Source organism: Convolutriloba macropyga, chromosome 6 (assembly GCF_964194025.1).
Source record: "Convolutriloba macropyga chromosome 6, txConMacr16.3, whole genome shotgun sequence".
NCBI lineage: Eukaryota > Metazoa > Xenacoelomorpha > Acoela > Convolutidae > Convolutriloba > Convolutriloba macropyga.
Genome location: NC_134473.1, coordinates 49,136,521 through 49,155,336, shown reverse-complemented (window position 1 = coordinate 49,155,336; position 18,816 = coordinate 49,136,521). Strand labels below are relative to the sequence as shown.

At 28.7% G+C, this 18,816-nt stretch overlaps 1 protein-coding gene across 1 annotated transcript in view; it reads right to left on the bottom strand.

Annotated features, from left to right (window-relative positions):
* Window positions 1–18,816, bottom strand: part of LOC142341015 (uncharacterized) — a 48,081-nt gene that overhangs the window by 9,208 nt on the left and 20,057 nt on the right. Inside the window, exon 2 of the mRNA XM_075391835.1 lies at window positions 8,705–9,024. Coding sequence (XP_075247950.1) covers window positions 8,705–9,024 — 320 coding nt within the window. The remainder of the gene's footprint in view (window positions 1–8,704; window positions 9,025–18,816) is intronic.

Here is an 18,816-nt window from a genome sequence, read left to right as displayed (position 1 = left end):
ATTTTGCGCCGTCTGTTTCTGTTAGGTGAACAAAATCCTTATCAGGCAATTAGAGAGTTCTTTTCACTCTGGAGAAAAAGAAAAATCTGGTATTGAAGTTTTTGTCTAATTTTTGCATAAATTGCTTACAACCCTTCCAAGTTTTTCTGATATCTGACTTTTGATTTTTGTTTTTATGTCTTGATTGAGAAATTTCATTGAAAAAAAGAATATATTAAAAGATTTCATGTCTCCATTGTATCTATAACTAATTTTGACAAGAATTTTATATACCTTTTGATTAAGAACTGATTTAGAAAACACCATCCCAACAAAATATTTATCGTAGAAAATAGCTCAGCAAACAAAGATTGGAAAAGTGATAACTTTTCTTTATAATTTTTTACTCTGTTTATTTATTTAATCTGTTTTTCTATAATAGCTATGTGCGTTGATACAAAAGCAGCATCAAAAAATCACCTGTGGTAAATATGTTTTTAACCGTTTCAAAGAAAACGTTCACTTTTTTCTTGAATTTGATTTGGTTTTCTGTGTGGTTTTTAAAGCATATTTTACAGCAAATTGTTTTTGTTCTTAAAATAAACAAAATAGAAGTCAGTAATTCATACAATTTGAGTGAATGATTTTCAAGCCATTTACTGCTACTTTTTTGTTTGCCGTCTAAATTTGTTTTTCCGACCATTTGGTAAGCTTCTAAACCTTAAAAAACAGCTTGTAATTGCAAAACAATTGTTCATTGTTCAGCCCACAACTGGATCTATTGAGTTGATAATGTAAAAGATGATGAAAAACGGATTAAACTTTTGGAGAACAAATCATCAAATTTCCAAGAGGAAAAAACAACTGGTAGTTTTTAAAATGATTTTAAATTCATTGTTTATCAATGAATAAGAGTTTTTCACAGAGCAAGAACGAAAAAAACACTTAAAAACCAACGTTCAAACGTTTTCTCTGATTTTGTGTTAAGTTTTAAATTATGATATTTCTTTCGCTTTTTTAGTCGCACTGAAATTTTACATGCTTTTTTCACAAAACACACGATTAAAAACCGGTGAAAGTTTGTTTTTGGAAAGTGATTTCGAAATTTGAAAAAACTTACGAAATCCATGTTTCTGTTATATCCAAAACTGCTTCAAAGGAAAAAATGGCGGTGCCTAAACGTAGCGTTGACGTCTTTTAAAGGGAGAACGGAAAAAAAACTTTAAAACAGATTATACTCTTTTTCAGATTATATACTTTACTTTTTTATTCCGCAGAACTGACAAAACGTTTTTTAAAAAAAAACACCGAAAAACGCAAGAATCTTCAGCACTTTTTCATTGTGTTTCTCCGACGTATATGTTGTACTAATTTAAAAAATCGAGTTTCTACGTACCTCTAAATTGAAGGTTAAGAAATGTTACTTCAATTGCAAGGTATTTTTGGCCATATAAAAATGAAAATAAAATAAAAAGTGAGTGGGAACTATCAAGCCATCGCAGGTACACAACTAATAGTCTTTACGGTGTTGAAGAAATTTTTTCCTAAAAAGTCAAAGTACGGTTAGTTTCTGGCCGTGTTTGTTGTTTTCTTTACTTCCTACCCTCATAAAGGATGAATACCATGTGTCTGTCAACGTAAAGGATTTTAGAAAAATCTTATCAAAACTTTTGTGCTGTTTTCTTGATGAAAAATGTTGTAATCCAATTCATTTGTTAAACCGACTTGTTTTTTAATTGCTTCAAGGTAGATGTATCATAAGAAGGTTCGAAACTCTAGTAATCTGACTCGAAAAAAACCTTTTCGATTTCAACTCTGAATTGATTAAAATATCCAATATCAACAAAAAGATTTATCCTGAGCAAAAACTGCGAAATCCACAAAAAAAACTCAAAAAAAACAAACTTTCTTGAAAAAAATTTCATTATATTTTTCAATCGCATCTCAGGCAAAATTTCCACAAAATCAGTGGAATAAAAACAACAGGAGAAAAATTCGTTGGATTAGAACTGAGAAATTTGTCTATTTTCGGAAGAAGTTGAAGTTCAAAAAACAGTCCATTTTCAGCAAAATTTGGAATGGAAAAAAATAAACTTTTTTGGGTGACGAACTAATTTCAAAAGCAGCGGAACAAAATTGATGCTATCCTTGATCACCAATTATATGTTAAAATCCAATGAAATTGCCTAATGTTTTTGCGCCGCCATTTTTTTGTTAGGTGAGTAAAATTCATGTTAGGCAATTGTGAAGCTATTTTTGTTCCAATTTCTTGAAAAAAGCTGGCATTGATAACTTGTCTAAAATTTGCCTAAATTACCTAAAAATTTACCTAACTCATCTAAAAGTTGCCTTTTTGTTTATGTATAAATATATATATATATATATATATATATATATATATATATATATATATATATATATATATATATATATATATATATATATAGATATGTATACATGTTAAAAAATTTATATTGTACTAACAAAATTCGAGTTTTGATTGTTGCAGCGCTACATATAAAGTTTTAAAGATATTTCAGGTGCGAGCTAATTTTTATTCAAATAAAGTCCTCAAAAAATAAATAGTAAGTTTAAGCTAGTTAGTAATCGCAGATATGCAATACAACTAACAGTCTTGATGTTGTTAAAGATAGTATTTCTACAACAGTTACTGCGCTGGCTGCTTTCTTGGTTTCCCAAAATTCGAAAATCACAAAAATCGTGTGTTTTTCAAAGGAGAGGCAGTTAGATTTACCTTTCCACTCCTTTTTGCTGCCATAACGGAAGTTGTTTTAATTTGACGCGCATATTAAAAACTGTTGCGTAATTATAATTAGTTCAAGGGAGATGCTTATGAATACCCTTGGGGACCTCAATGTTTCATTAGACTATAGTACTCTAACATGGATGGATTTGTTGGAAATGTAGCGTCGTTTATTCTCTTCATTATTACTCTCAAAAGTTTCTAAAGTGGCATTAATAACAGCTTCTCAAAATTTGATCACTTTTTTTATTGTGTTAAGACTTTGTTTATTTTCGTTTTTTCCATAGAAGCTTTTGTTATCTTTAATTTTCCCTCACTTTTTGTTTGTTTTGTAGTCTCGACACTTTTTTCTATTAGTGGCAGTCCCCATGGGTTTTGAAACAAAACAAAACTGGAACTATGTACCCATCGCAGATATACAACATATAGTTTTAATCTTCTGAAGTTTTTTCCTAAATTATTACAGGACAGTTGGTTTCTCACGGTGTTTGTTGTTTTTTGGAAATCAGTAACAATTTTTCATCTGCTTACTAATAGAGAGTATTTGCAATTATTGAGTGGTTTTATTTTTCAGCTAACGGCTTGGAAATCATTTTCATGGTCAAAATATAACCAGTTCTAGCACGTTTCCATTCCTCTTGTTATTTAATGCTTAAAATCTTATTCTTGTTTATGAAAATTGAAAAAAAGCGCTTTCCCTTGGCAACAATTGTATAGTGCGTACGGATTATTGTGTATACGTACGCTTTTTAGGAGGGATGCACCTTCCCCTTTTTGTATATTGTTGATTTCGTGCTAGGTTTTGTTGGAACTCCAGGCTTTGGTGGGAAATGTACTTCTAACAGTTTTTTGGATCATTTTTTGGAAGGTTTTTTTCTCCGTCTGTTGTTTAGTTTTCAATCTGCATTAGTTTTTACTCTATGTCTTGGTACAAAGCCAACATTAAAAAGACCTCTCGCTATTATCCTTTTGACAATTTTAGTAAAGACTTTCACAAGTCTGACTTTCTCTTGAATGTTTTGTTTTGGTTTTCGTTTTGTTTACTAACAAACTCTGCCGCAATAAAGTTTTCTTATCAACAAAAGACTTATTGTTCAGTAATCCATGCAATTTGAGTGAATAATTATCAGGACTTCTATTATGTTTTTTGTCATCAAACTTTTCTTACGTCTTTTCGGTAAAATCCTAAACCTTTTAATGTTCTGTTCGCAATTTAATAACAATTGTTCTGTCAAAAACTGGATTTTTTCAATTGAGTTTCGAAAAGGTAAGGATACATTAACGGAAGAAAAATTTGGAAACAGAACTACATCAATTTTTTTGGTTTTTCTTCATTATAAAGTCAAGTTTTGAGCTGTTCTATTCAACTCGTTGCCAAATTTTTGGATTTTCAAGAGAAAAAAATGGTTTGAAACTTTAAAAAAAATTTTAGGTGTTCGGTTTACCATTGAATAGGAACATAAGCCTTATGCAGGTTTTGGAAAAAACAGAAAAAAAGTGAAGTATAATCAAAAATTTTCTCCACGTCCTTGAGCTATTATTCAAAATGAAGTGCGCATATTTCTTCTGATTTGTTGCATAAACAAACAGTTGAGAAACTACCTGAAAAATGAGTGGCAGAAATGAGAAATTTGCGTTGAAAATTTTTTCAGAGAACAAGAACGTGAAACACACTCAAAACCAACTTTAAACTTTTTTCTATGATTATATGCTAGTTTTTAAATTCTTGTCTCTTATTTGCACTGAATTTATTGTTCTCTGCGTTTTTCACAAACCACGCAATTCAAAACAGAAGAAAATCTGTTTTCAAAAATGAGTTAGAATTTTGAAAAATGGTTATGAAATCCAAGTTACTGTTTTTTTCTTTAAACTCTGCTATTTCTCTGTATTCAAAAATTGTTTCAAATGAAAAAGAAATTAGCTGAGGGTAAACAAGATATTGAATTCTTTTAAAGGTTAGTGAGAATAGAGAATTTTGTCACAAATGCAAAATCTTCCAAATTTTTTTGTGACTACTTTAGTTGATCTATCCAAGAGCCCCCATCAAATACCCAAACCTCTATTTTTCGGGGGCACTTCTGTTTTAGTTTTACTTTTTTCCCACGGAGTTCAGAAAACAATAGAGAGTATACAACATCGCAGATATACAACATATACTTTTAAAGTTCTGAAGTTTTTTCCTAAAATATCGCAGGATAGTTGATTTCTCACCGTGTTTGTTGTTTTTTGGCAATCAGTCACAGTTTTTCATCTGCTTACTAATAGAGAGTATCTTTAATTATTGAGTGGTTTTATTTTTCAGCTAACGGCTTGGAAATCATTTTCATGGTCAAAATATAACCAGTTCTAGCACGTTTCCATTCCTCTTGTTATTTAATGCTTAAAATCTTATTCTTGTTTATGAAAATTGAAAAAAAGCGCTTTCCCTTGGCAACAATTGTATAGTGCGTACGGATTATTGTGTATACGTACGCTTTTTAGGAGGGATGCACCTTCCCCTTTTTGTATATTGTTGATTTCGTGCTAGGTTTTGTTGGAACTCCAGGCTTTGGTGGGAAATGTACTTCTAACAGTTTTTTGGATCATTTTTTGGAAGGTTTTTTTCTCCGTCTGTTGTTTAGTTTTCAATCTGCATTAGTTTTTACTCTATGTCTTGGTACAAAGCCAACATTAAAAAGACCTCTCGCTATTATCCTTTTGACAATTTTAGTAAAGACTTTCACAAGTCTGACTTTCTCTTGAATGTTTTGTTTTGGTTTTCGTTTTGTTTACTAACAAACTCTGCCGCAATAAAGTTTTCTTATCAACAAAAGACTTATTGTTCAGTAATCCATGCAATTTGAGTGAATAATTATCAGGACTTCTATTATGTTTTTTGTCATCAAACTTTTCTTACGTCTTTTCGGTAAAATCCTAAACCTTTTAATGTTCTGTTCGCAATTTAATAACAATTGTTCTGTCAAAAACTGGATTTTTTCAATTGAGTTTCGAAAAGGTAAGGATACATTAACGGAAGAAAAATTTGGAAACAGAACTACATCAATTTTTTTGGTTTTTCTTCATTATAAAGTCAAGTTTTGAGCTGTTCTATTCAACTCGTTGCCAAATTTTTGGATTTTCAAGAGAAAAAAATGGTTTGAAACTTTAAAAAAAATTTTAGGTGTTCGGTTTACCATTGAATAGGAACATAAGCCTTATGCAGGTTTTGGAAAAAACAGAAAAAAAGTGAAGTATAATCAAAAATTTTCTCCACGTCCTTGAGCTATTATTCAAAATGAAGTGCGCATATTTCTTCTGATTTGTTGCATAAACAAACAGTTGAGAAACTACCTGAAAAATGAGTGGCAGAAATGAGAAATTTGCGTTGAAAATTTTTTCAGAGAACAAGAACGTGAAACACACTCAAAACCAACTTTAAACTTTTTTCTATGATTATATGCTAGTTTTTAAATTCTTGTCTCTTATTTGCACTGAATTTATTGTTCTCTGCGTTTTTCACAAACCACGCAATTCAAAACAGAAGAAAATCTGTTTTCAAAAATGAGTTAGAATTTTGAAAAATGGTTATGAAATCCAAGTTACTGTTTTTTTCTTTAAACTCTGCTATTTCTCTGTATTCAAAAATTGTTTCAAATGAAAAAGAAATTAGCTGAGGGTAAACAAGATATTGAATTCTTTTAAAGGTTAGTGAGAATAGAGAATTTTGTCACAAATGCAAAATCTTCCAAATTTTTTTGTGACTATTTTAGTTGATCTATCCAAGAGCCCCCATCAAATACCCAAACCTCTATTTTTCGGGGGCACTTCTGTTTTAGTTTTACTTTTTTCCCACGGAGTTCAGAAAACAATAGAGAGTATACAACATCGCAGATATACAACATATACTTTTAAAGTTCTGAAGTTTTTTCCTAAAATATCGCAGGATAGTTGATTTCTCACCGTGTTTGTTGTTTTTTGGCAATCAGTCACAGTTTTTCATCTGCTTACTAATAGAGAGTATCTTTAATTATTGAGTGCTTTTTTTCCAGCTTACGGCTTGGAAATCACTTTCATGATCAAAATAAGGGCAGTTCTAGCACGCTTCCATTTCTCTTGTTTTTTAATGATTAATATCTTATTCTTGTTTATGAAAATTGAAAAAAAAGCGCCTTCTCTTGGTAAAAATTGTATATTGCATACGGATTATTGTGTATAAGTACGTTTTTTAGGAGGGATGCACCTTCTCCTTGTTGTATATTTTTTTATTTTGTGTTAGGGTTTGTTGGAACTCCAGTCTTTGGTGTGAAATGTACTTCTAATAGTTTTTCTTAATCAATTTTTGGAAGGTTTTTTTCTCCGTCTGTTGTTTAGTTTTCAATCTGCATTAGTTTTTACTCTAGGTCTTGGTACAAAGCCAACATTAAAAAGACCTCTCGCTATTATCCTTTTGACAATTTTAGTAAAGACTTTCACAAGTCTGACTTTCTCTTGAATGTTTTGTTTTGGTTTTCGTTTTGTTTACTAACAAACTCTGCCGCAATAAAGTTTTCTTATCAACAAAAGACTTATTGTTCATTAATCCATGCAATTTGAGTGAATAATTATCAGGACTTCTATTATGTTTTTTGTCATCAAACTATTTTTGCGATTTTTTGGTAAAATCCTAAACCTTTTAACGTTCTGTTTGCAATTTAATAACAATTGTTTTGTCAAAAAAGGGATTTTTTTTCAATTGAGTATCGAAAAGGTAAGGATACATTAACGGAAGAAAAATTTGGAAACAGAACTACATCATTTTTTTTGGTTTTTCTTCATTATAAAGTCAAGTTTTGAGCCGTTCTATTCAACTCGTTGCCAAATTTTTGGATTTTCACGAGAAAAAAAAATGGTTTGAAACTTTAAAAAAATTTTTAGGTTTTTGGTTTACCAATGAATAGGAACATAAGCCTTATGCAGGTTTTGGAAAAAAAAAACAGAAAAAAAGCGAAGTATAATCAAATGTTTTCTCCACGTCCTTGAGCTATTATTCATACTGAAGTGCGCCTATTTCTTTTGAGTTGTTGCATAATTAAACAGTTGAGAAACTAACTGAAAATTTGCGTTGAAAATTTTTTCAGAGAACAAGAACGTGAAACACACTTAAAACCAACTTTAAATTTTTTTCTATGATTCTATGTTAATTTTTAAATTCTGCTCTCTTATTCGCACTGAATTTATTGTTCTCTGCGTTTTTCACAAAACACGCAATTCAAAACGGAAGGAAATCTGTTTTCAAAAATGAGTTAGCATTTTGAAAAACGGTTATGTAATCCAAATTACTGTTTTGTTCTTCAAATTCTGCTATTTCTCTGTATTCAAAAATTGTTTCAAATAAAAAAGAAATTAGCTGAGGGTAAACAAAATATTGAATTCTTTTAAAGGGTGACGAGAATAGAGAATTTTGTGACAAATGCAAAAGCTTTCAAAATTTTTTTTGACTATTTTTAGTTGATTTATCCAAGAGCCCCCATCAAATACCCAAACTTGTATCTTTCGGGGGCACTTCTGTTTTAGTTTTACTTTTTTTTTCCCACGGAGTTCAGAAAACATTTTTCGAAAAAACTCAAAAAATTTCAAAATTCTGCAAAACAGTTTTATCATGTTTTTACAAACGTATATATTGTCCAAATCAAAAATTGAAATTGCCCGTCAACTTGAAAATATAAACAATTTTTTCAATTTTCATTTTTGACGCTAAATTAATAAATATATAAATTATAAAAATTATATATGTTGCGACAAAAATTTACATTTATACCGGCAATTTTTCTCATACGCTCATTCACACAAAACATTGAGTGATTATTGATCAAACAAGAAAAATTATCATATCAGATGCATTTATCACCTGAAAAATTGGTTGATTGTGATTGCACGGAAGATATACGACAGTACGATGTCCATAAAACCCTTTTCGAAAGCAGAGTTGTTTTGTACACTTACTTGGAACCCCCTCCAATGTGAGAAATGCTGACATAATCAAGTGTATGTTGTGATGCAGTTGTTGAACTCCGTGAAGGAACAATTCCATGACATTGTTGCACTTATGAAACTCTTTGCAAATGTCATCCAGAAAAGTCATCAATTGCTCTATTGTCTTCTGTAGCATCTGGCCACCAGCTGGCTTTCCATTGCTTCCAGCAGCACTATAACCAGCAAGTGGGAAGCTTCTGTCACTGCTTTTCAGAACAGGAGAGGTGACTGGAGAGTTGGAGATGAGTTTGCGGATGTTCCCCTCCAGAACAGTGCCCCTTTTTATAAACCTAAAATACTCTTAGCTAAATAAAACAACTTACTTTAAACATCAATCTGCATTTAAAATACAATCGTTGTTCAAATTACAATTGGTGTTTAAAATAGAATCGGCGTCTAGATAAAATCGGTGTTCAAAATACAATCGCTGTTAAAATTAGAATCGGTGTTTAAAACAGAATTGGTGTTTAAATTAGAATTGGTGTTTAAAACAGAATTGGTGTTTAAATTAGAATTGGTGTTTAAAACAGAATTGGTGTTTAAATTAGAATTGGTGTTTAAAACAGAATTGGTGTTTAAATTACAATTGGTGTTTAAAACAGAATTGGTGTTTAAATTAGAATTGGTGTTTAAAACAGAATTGGTGTTTAAATTAGAATTGGTGTTTAAAACAGAATTGGTGTTTAAATTAGAATTGGTGTTTAAAACAGAATTGGTGTTTAAATTACAATTGGTGTTTAAAACAGAATTGGTGTTTAAATTAGAATTGGTGTTTAAAACAGAATTGGTGTTTAAATTAGAATTGGTGTTTAAAACAGAATTGGTGTTTAAATTAGAATTGGTGTTTAAAACAGAATTGGTGTTTAAATTAGAATTGGTGTTTAAAACAGAATTGGTGTTTAAATTAGAATCGGTGTTTAAAACAGAATTGGTGTTTAAATTAGAATCGGCGTCTAGATAAAATCGGTGTTCAATATACAATCGCTGTTAAAATTAGAATCAGTGTTTAAAACAGAATTGGTGCTTAAATTAGAATTGGTGTTTAAAACAGAATTGGTGTTTAAATTAGAATTGGTGTTTAAAACAGAATTGGTGTTTAAATTAGAATTGGTGTTTAAAACAGAATTGGTGTTTAAATTAGAATTGGTGTTTAAAACAGAATTGGTGTTTAAATTAGAATTGGTGTTTAAAACAGAATTGGTGTTTAAATTAGAATTGGTGTTTAAAACAGAATTGGTGTTTAAATTAGAATTGGTGTTTAAAACAGAATTGGTGTTTAAATTAGAATTGGTGTTTAAAACAGAATTGGTGTTTAAATTAGAATTGGTGTTTAAAACAGAATTGGTGTTTAAATTAGAATTGTTGTTTAAAACAGAATTGGTGTTTAAATTAGAATTGGTGTTTAAAACAGAATTGGTGTTTAAATTAGAATTGGTGTCTAAAACAGAATTGGTGTTTAAATTAGAATCGGTGTTTAAAACAGAATTGGTGTTTAAAATAGAATCGGCGTCTAGATAAAATCGGTGTTCAAAATACAATCGCTGTTAAAATTAGAATCGGTGTTTAAAACAGAATTGGTGTTTAAATTAGAATTGGTGTTTAAAACAGAATTGGTGTTTAATTTAGAATTGGTGTTTAAAACAGAATTGGTGTTTAAATTAGAATTGGTGTTTAAAACAGAATTGGTGTTTAAATTAGAATTGGTGTTTAAAACAGAATTGGTGTTTAAATTAGAATTGGTGTTTAAAACAGAATTGGTGGTTAATTTAGAATTGGTTATTAAAACAGAATTGGTGTTTAAATTAGAATTGGTGTTTAAAACAGAATTGGTGTTTAAATTAGAATCGGTGTTTAAAACAGAATTGGTGTTTAAATTAGAATTGGTGTTTAAAACAGAATTGGTGTTTAAATTAGAATCGGTGTTTAAAATACAATTGGTGTTTAAATTAGAATCGGTGTTTAAAATACAATTGTTGTTAAAATTAGAATCGGTGTTTAAAACAGAATTGGTGTTTAAATTAGAATTGGTTTTTAAAACAGAATTGGTGTTTAAATTAGAATCGGTGTTTAAAACAGAATTGGTGTTTAAATTAGAATTGTTGTTTAAAACAGAATTGGTGTTTAAATTAGAATTGGTGTTTAAAACAGAATTGGTGTTTAAATTAGAATTGGTGTTTAAAACAGAATTGGTGTTTAAATTAGAATCGGTGTTTAAAACAGAATTGGTGTTTAAAATAGAATCGGCGTCTAGATAAAATCGGTGTTCAAAATACAATCGCTGTTAAAATTAGAATCGGTGTTTAAAACAGAACTGGTGTTTAAATTAGAACTGGTGTTTAAAACAGAATTGGTGTTTAATTTAGAATTGGTGTTTAAAACAGAATTGGTGTTTCAATTAGAATTGGTGTTGAAAACAGAATTGGTGTTTAAATTAGAATTGGTGTTTAAAACAGAATTGGTGTTTAAATTAGAATTGGTGTTTAAAACAGAATTGGTGTTTAAATTAGAATTGGTGTTTAAAACAGAATTGGTGTTTAAATTAGAATTGGTGTTTAAAACAGAATTGGTGTTTAAATTAGAATCGGTGTTTAAAACAGAATTGGTGTTTAATTTAGAATTGGTGTTTAAAACAGAATTGGTGTTTAAATTAGAATCGGTGTTTAAAATACAATTGGTGTTTAAATTAGAATCGGTGTTTAAAATACAATTGGTGTTAAAATTAGAATCGGTGTTTAAAACAGAATTGGTGTTTAAATTAGAATTGGTGTTTAAAACAGAATTGGTGTTTAAATTAGAATCGGTGTTTAAAACAGAATTGGTGTTTAAATTAGAATCGGTGTTTGAAATACAATTGGTGTTTAAATTAGAATCGGTGTTTAAAACAGAATTGGTGTTTAAATAAGAATTGGTGTTTAAAACAGAATTGGTGTTTAAATTAGAATCGGTGTTTAAAAAAGAATTGGTGTTTAAATTAGAATTGGTGTTTAAAACAGAATTGGTGTTTAAATTAGAATCGGTGTTTAAAACAGAATTGGTGTTTAAATTAGAATTGGTGTTTAAAACAGAATTGGTGTTTAAATTAGAATCCGTGTTTAAAACAGAATTGGTGTTTAATTTAGAATTGGTGTTTAAAACAGAATTGGTGTTTAAGTTAGAATTGGTGTTTAAAACAGAATTAGTGTTTAAATTAGAATCGGTGTTTAAAACAGAATTGGTGTTTAAATTAGAATCGGTGTTTAAAACAGAATTGGTGTTTAAATTAGAATTGGTGTTTAAAACAGAATTGGTGTTTAAATTAGAATCGGTGTTTAAAACAGAATTGGTGTTTAAATTAGAATCGGTGTTTAGAACAGAATTGGTGTTTAAATTAGAATTGGTGTTTAAAACAGAATTGGTGTTTAAATTAGAATCGGCGTTTAAAACAGAATTGGTGTTTAAATTAGAATTGGTGTTTAAAACAGAATTGGTGTTTAAATTAGAATCGGTGTTTAAAACAGAATTGGTGTTTAAATTAGAATCGGTGTTTAAAACAGAATTGGTGTTCAAATTAGAATCGGTGTTTAAAACAGAATTGGTGTTTAAATTAGAATCGGTGTTTAAAATACAATTGGTGTTTAAATTAGAATCGGTGTTTAAAACAGAATTGGTGTTTAAATTAGAATTGGTGTTTCAAACAGAATTGGTGTTCAAATTAGAATCGGTGTTTAAAACAAAATTGGTGTTTAAATTAGAATTGGTGTTTAAAACAGAATTGGCGTTTAAATTAGAATCGGTGTTTAAAACAGAATTGGTGTTTAAATTAGAATTGGTGTTTAAAACAGAATTGGTGTTTAAATTAGAATCCGTGTTTAAAACAGAATTGGTGTTTAAATTAGAATTGGTGTTTAAAACAGAATTGGTGTTTAAATTAGAATTGGTGTTTAAAACAGAATTAGCGTTTAAATTAGAATCGGTGTTTAAAACAGAATTGGTGTTTAAATTAGAATCGGTGTTTAAAACAGAATTGGTGTTTAAATTAGAATCGGTGTTAAAAATACAATTGGTGTTTAAATTAGAATCGGTGTTTAAAACAGAATTGGTGTTTAAATTAGAATTGGTGTTTAAAACAGAATTGGTGTTTAAATTAGAATCGGTGTTTAAAACAGAATTGGTGTTTAAATTAGAATTGGTGTTTAAAACAGAATTGGTGTTTAAATTAGAATCGGTGTTTAAAACAGAATTGGTGTTTAAATTAGAATCGGTGTTTAAAACAGAATTGGTGTTTAAATTAGAATCGGTGTTTAAAACAGAATTGGTGTTTAAATTAGAATCGGTGTTTAAAATACAATTGGTGTTTAAATTAGAATCGGTGTTTAAAACAGAATTGGTGTTTAAATTAGAATTGGTGTTTAAAACAGAATTGGTGTTTAAATTAGAATCGGTGTTTAAAACAGAATTGGTGTTTAAATTAGAATTGGTGTTTAAAACAGAATTGGTGTTTAAATTAGAATCGGTGTTTAAAACAGAATTGGTGTTTAAATTAGAATTGGTGTTTAAAACAGAATTAGTGTTTAAATTAGAATCCGTGTTTAAAACAGAATTGGTGTTTAAATTAGAATTGGTGTTTAAAACAGAATTGGTGTTTAAATTAGAATTGGTGTTTAAAACAGAATTAGTGTTTAAATTAGAATCGGTGTTTAAAACAGAATTGGTGTTTAAATTAGAATCGGTGTTTAAAACAGAATTGGTGTGTAAATTAGAATTGGTGTTTAAAACAGAATTGGTGTTTAAATTAGAATTGGTGTTTAAAAGAGAATTGGTGTTTAAATTAGAATCGGTGTTTAAAACAGAATTGGTGTTTAAATTAGAATCGGTGTTTAAAACAGAATTGGTGTTTAAATTAGAATTGGTGTTTAAAACAGAATTGGTGTTTAAATTAGAATTGGTGTTTAAAACAGAATTGGTGTTTAAATTAGAATCGGTGTTTAAAACAGAATTGGTGTTTAAATTAGAATTGGTGTTTAAAACAGAATTGGTGTTTAAATTAGAATTAGTGTTTAAAACAGAATTGGTGTTTAAATTAGAATCGGTGTTTACAACAGAATTGGTGTTTAAATTAGAATCGGTATTTAAAACAGAATTGATGTTTAAATAAGAATCGGTGTTTAAAACAGAATTGGTGTTTAAATTAGAATTCGTGTTTAAAACAGAATTGGTGTTTAAATTAGAATCGGTGTTTAAAACAGAATTGGTGTTTAAATTAGAATCGGTGTTTAAAACAGAATTGGGGTTTAAATTAGAATTGGTGTTTAAAACAGAATTGGTGTTTAAATTAGAATTGGTGTTTAAAACAGAATTGGTGTTTAAATTAGAATTGGTGTTTAAAACAGAATTGGTGTTTAAATTAGAATGGGTGTTTAAAACAGAATTGGTGTTTACATTAGAATTGGAGTTTAAAACAGAATTGGTGTTTAAATTAGAATCGGTGTTTAAAACAGAATTGGTGTTTAAATTAGAATTGGTGTTTAAAACAGAATTGGTGTTTAAATTAGAATTGGTGTTTAAAACAGAATTGGTGTTTAAATTAGAATTGGTGTTTAAAACAGAATTGGTGTTTAAATTAGAATCGGTGTTTAAAACAGAATTGGTGTTTAAATTAGAACTTGTGTTTAAAACAGAATTGGTGTTTAAATTAGAATCGGTGTTTAAAACATAATTGGTGTTTAAATTAGAAATGGTGTTTAAAACAGAATTGGTGTTTAAATTAGAATCGGTGTTTAAAATAGAATTGGTGTTTAAATTAGAATTGGTGTTTAAAACAGAATTAGTGTTTAAATTAGAATCGGTGTTTAAAACAGAATTGGTGTTTAAATTAGAATTGGTGTTTAAAACAGAATTGGTGTTTAAATTAGAATCGGTGTTTAAAACAGAATTGGTGTTTAAATTAGAAATGGTGTTTAAAACAGAATTGGTGTTTAAATTAGAATCGGTGTTTAAAACAGAATTGGTGTTTTAATTAGAATTGGTGTTTAAAACAGAATTGGTGTTTAAATTAGAATCGGTGTTTAAAACAGAATTGGTGTTTAAATTAGAATTGGTGTTTAAAACAGAATTGGTGTTTAAATTAGAATCGGTGTTTAAAACAGAATTGGTGTTTAAATTAGAATCGGTGTTTAAAACAGAATTGGTGTTTAAATTAGAGTTGGTGTTTAAAACAGAATTGGTGTTTAAATTAGAATCCGTGTTTAAAACAGAATTGGTGTTTAAATTAGAATTGGTGTTTAAAATAGAATCGGCGTTTAAAATACAATTCGTCTTTATAATACAATCGGTGTTTAGACAAAAATCGTTGTTTAAAATAAAACTGGTGTATAAATAAAATCAGTGTTAAAAACTGAGTCGGTGGTTAGATAAAATAGTTGTTTAAAATACAATCGGTGTTAAATATAGAACTGGTGTTTAAGTAAGATCGGTGTTTGAAATAGAATCGGTGTTTAGATAAAATCAGTGTATAAATCAGGGTTCTAATCTAAAATCCGGGTTTGAAATAAAATCGGTGTACAGGCAAAAATAGTTCTTTAAAATAAAATTGGTGTTTAAATAGAATGGCTGCTAAACACAGAATCGGCGGTTAGATAAGATCGTTGATAAAACAAATCGGTGTTTAAAATAGAGCTGGTATTTATATAAAATCGGTTTTTGAAATAGACTGGGTGTTCAGAAAAAATCAGTGTTTAGAATGGAAATGATGCTTAAATAAAATTGGTGTGAAAAATCGAATCAGTCTATAGATATAATCAGTGTTTCAAATACAATCGGTGTTCAAAATAGAATCCATGTTTCGATTAAATTGGTGTTGAAAGTACAATTGGTGTTCACAAAAGAATTGGCATTGAAATAAATTTGGTGTTTGAAAAACAATCAGTGTTTTAAATAAAATCGGTTTTCAAAGAAAATCTGTATTTAAAAACCAATCCGTGTTTAAAACAAAATCGGTGTTTGATTAAAATGTGTTTAAAACACAATTCAGATTTAAAATAGAATCGATGTTTAAACAAAATGTGTATCAAAACAGTGTTTAAAATACAATCGGTTTCCAAAATAGAATTGGTGTTTAATTAAAATCTGTATTTAAAATATTATCGGTGTTTAAATGAGGTCGATGTTTGAAATACAGTCGGTGTGAAAATTGAACTAGTGTTTAAACATAATCGGTGTTTAAAAAACAATCGCTGTTTGGTATACAACCGCTTTTGAGAATAGAAAAAATGCATGTAGAAAATAGATGTAATTTTAGAAAAACCGGTGTTTAAAATTTAATCTGTGTTTAAATTAGAATTGGTGTCTATAATAGTATTTAGCATTTAGATAATAGTAATAGTGTTTAAATAGAATCGGTGGTTGAAAAACAATTCCTAATTCAAATTTAATCTGTATTTAAAAAATAATCGTTGTTCAAAATTATAAACGGTGTTTAAAATAGTATCGTTGTTTCTATAAAATTAGTAATTAAAACATAATCAGTGTTTAAAGAAGAATAGGTGTTTCTAAATAAAATCTGTACTTAAAATACTATCGATGTTTGAAACAGTTTGATCAGTTTTTTTTTAGAATATCATATGAAAACACTATCGGTATTAAAAATAGAATCGGTGTTCAATTGAACTCTGCACTTATAATGCAATCGGCATCTAAAATAGAACTTGTTATTAAACAAAATTTCGAGTTAAAATAAAATCGGTGTTTAAAATGGAACCAGCGTTTCCAATAAAATTGATGTCGAAAATGCAATTGGTGTTAAAAAAGTCTTGGTGTTGAAAATATCGGTAATTAAATACAACTTGGTGTTTAATAAAGAAAAGGGGTTTACATAAAGTCTGTACTTAAAGTTTTTTTGGTGTTTAAAATCGAAATGGTCTTTATATAAAATCTCAATTTATTCTTTTATAAAATCTTAATTCAATTTGTTATATAAAATATCAAAACTACAATCGCTTTTGAAAATAGAATTAGTGTTAAAATGGAACTTGTACCTACAATTCAATCGGTATATAAAATACAACCAATTTTTAAAAAATTTGCAGTTAAATTACAATCGGTGTTCAAAATAGAACCAGTGCCTATAAAAATTCTGTACTTAAAATACAATTGGTGATGCAAATTGAATTGGTATTTAACAGACAATCTTTTTTGAATTCAAATGAATCAGTGTATAAATAACATAAGCTTTCAAAATACAATCGATATTTAAATTAGAATCTGTGTTTGAATAAAATTGGTGTCTAAAAAACAATCGGCGTTTGAAACAGAGTCGGTGTTTACATAAAACATGTAGTTGAAACACAATCGGCCTTTAAAATAGAGTCGGTGTTTAAAATAGAACCGGTGTTTGGAAAAAAAAACGGTTACTATAAAACAATCGGAGTTTAATATTGAATCGGTAATAAGATAAAATTGGTTCTCAAAACAAAATTGGTGTTGTTAATAGATTCGGCGTTTATATAAAATCGGTGTTTAAATGCAATTGATGTTTAAACAAGAATCGGTGTTGTAAATAAAATCTGTTTTTAAAATACAATTGGCTTTTAAAATAGGATCGGTTTTTAAAATACAATCGGTGTTTAAAATGGAATCCGTGTTAATTTAAAATTTGTATTTAAAAGGCATTCGTTGTTTAAAATAGAACCGGTGTTCAAATAAAAAAGGTGTTTAAAAAATATCAGTGTTTTAGTACAATCGGTGTCTAATTTGGAATCGGTGTATAAAGAAGTTGGATTTTTTTAAAAAAAGTGAGTGTTAAAATATTCTCGGTGATTGAATACAACCGGTGTTCAAAATACAATCAGTGTTTAAAATAGAATCGGTGTTTATACTAAATCTGTATTTAATATACAATCCGTGATGAGAATTGAATTGGTTTTCACTTAAAATTGGAATCAGTTTATGAATAAAACCGGCGTTTAGTATACAATCGTTCTTTAGAATGGATTCAGTGTTTCAATAAAATCGGCGTTTAAAATACAGTCGATACAATCGTTGTTTAAAAGAGAAGCGGTGTTTAGTCAAAATCTGTATTTAAAATGCAACCCGCCGTTAAAATAGAATCAGTTTTTCAAACAGAATCGGTGTTTATAATTTAGCCGGAGATGAAAATTAAATCGGTGTTTAAATAAAATTGTTGTTCAAAAAAACAATCGTTTTTAAAAATGGAAACAGTGTATAATTAAAATCGGCGTTTAGAATACGATCGTTGTTTAAATAAAATCGATTTTAATAGAATTGGTGTTTAAAAAAACTCGGTTTCTAAAAATTAATCGGTATTTCAAACAGAATCGGCGTTTAAAGAGTATCTGAATAGATAAAACAATCGTTGTTATTACTATATAGTTGAGTTCAAATTGAATAGGTGTTTAAACAAAATCGGTGTTCAAGTGACAATCGTTCTTTAAAATGGAATCAGTGTATAAATGAAATCGGCGTTTTGAATACAATCGTTGTTTAAATTGCAATCGGCGTTTAAAGAAAATCTGATTGCAAAATACAATCGGTGTTTAAAATGGAATGGGTGTTCAAATGACATCGATGTTTCAAATACAGTCGCTATTTAAACAAAAGCGGTGTTTAAACAAACACTTGAGATTTAAAATAAAAACTGTGTTTTAATAAAAATTGATGTTTGAAATATAACCGTATTTAAAATAGAATGGGCGTTTAAATAGATTGGTGTTTAACGTAGAATTGGTGTTTAGAATAGAATAGGTGTTTAAGACAATCTTTATTTAAGAGACAATCGATGTTAAAAATGAAACCGGTGTTTTAATAAAAATTGGTGTTCAAATAAAATTGTTGTTTAAAATCAGTCTAAAATATGGAATAGGCGTTTAAAAAAAGCTGGTGTTTAAAATATAATGGTGATTAAAATAGTCTCGGTGATTGAATACACTTTTTGTATAAACTCCAATCGGTGTGTAAAATAGTATCGGTGTTTTGTTTAAAATTTGTACTTAAAATAAAGTCAGTGATGAAAATTGTGTCGTTATGAGAATGAAATGGGTATTTATGAGACAATCTTTTTTTTTAAATTGAATCAGAATAAAAACAAA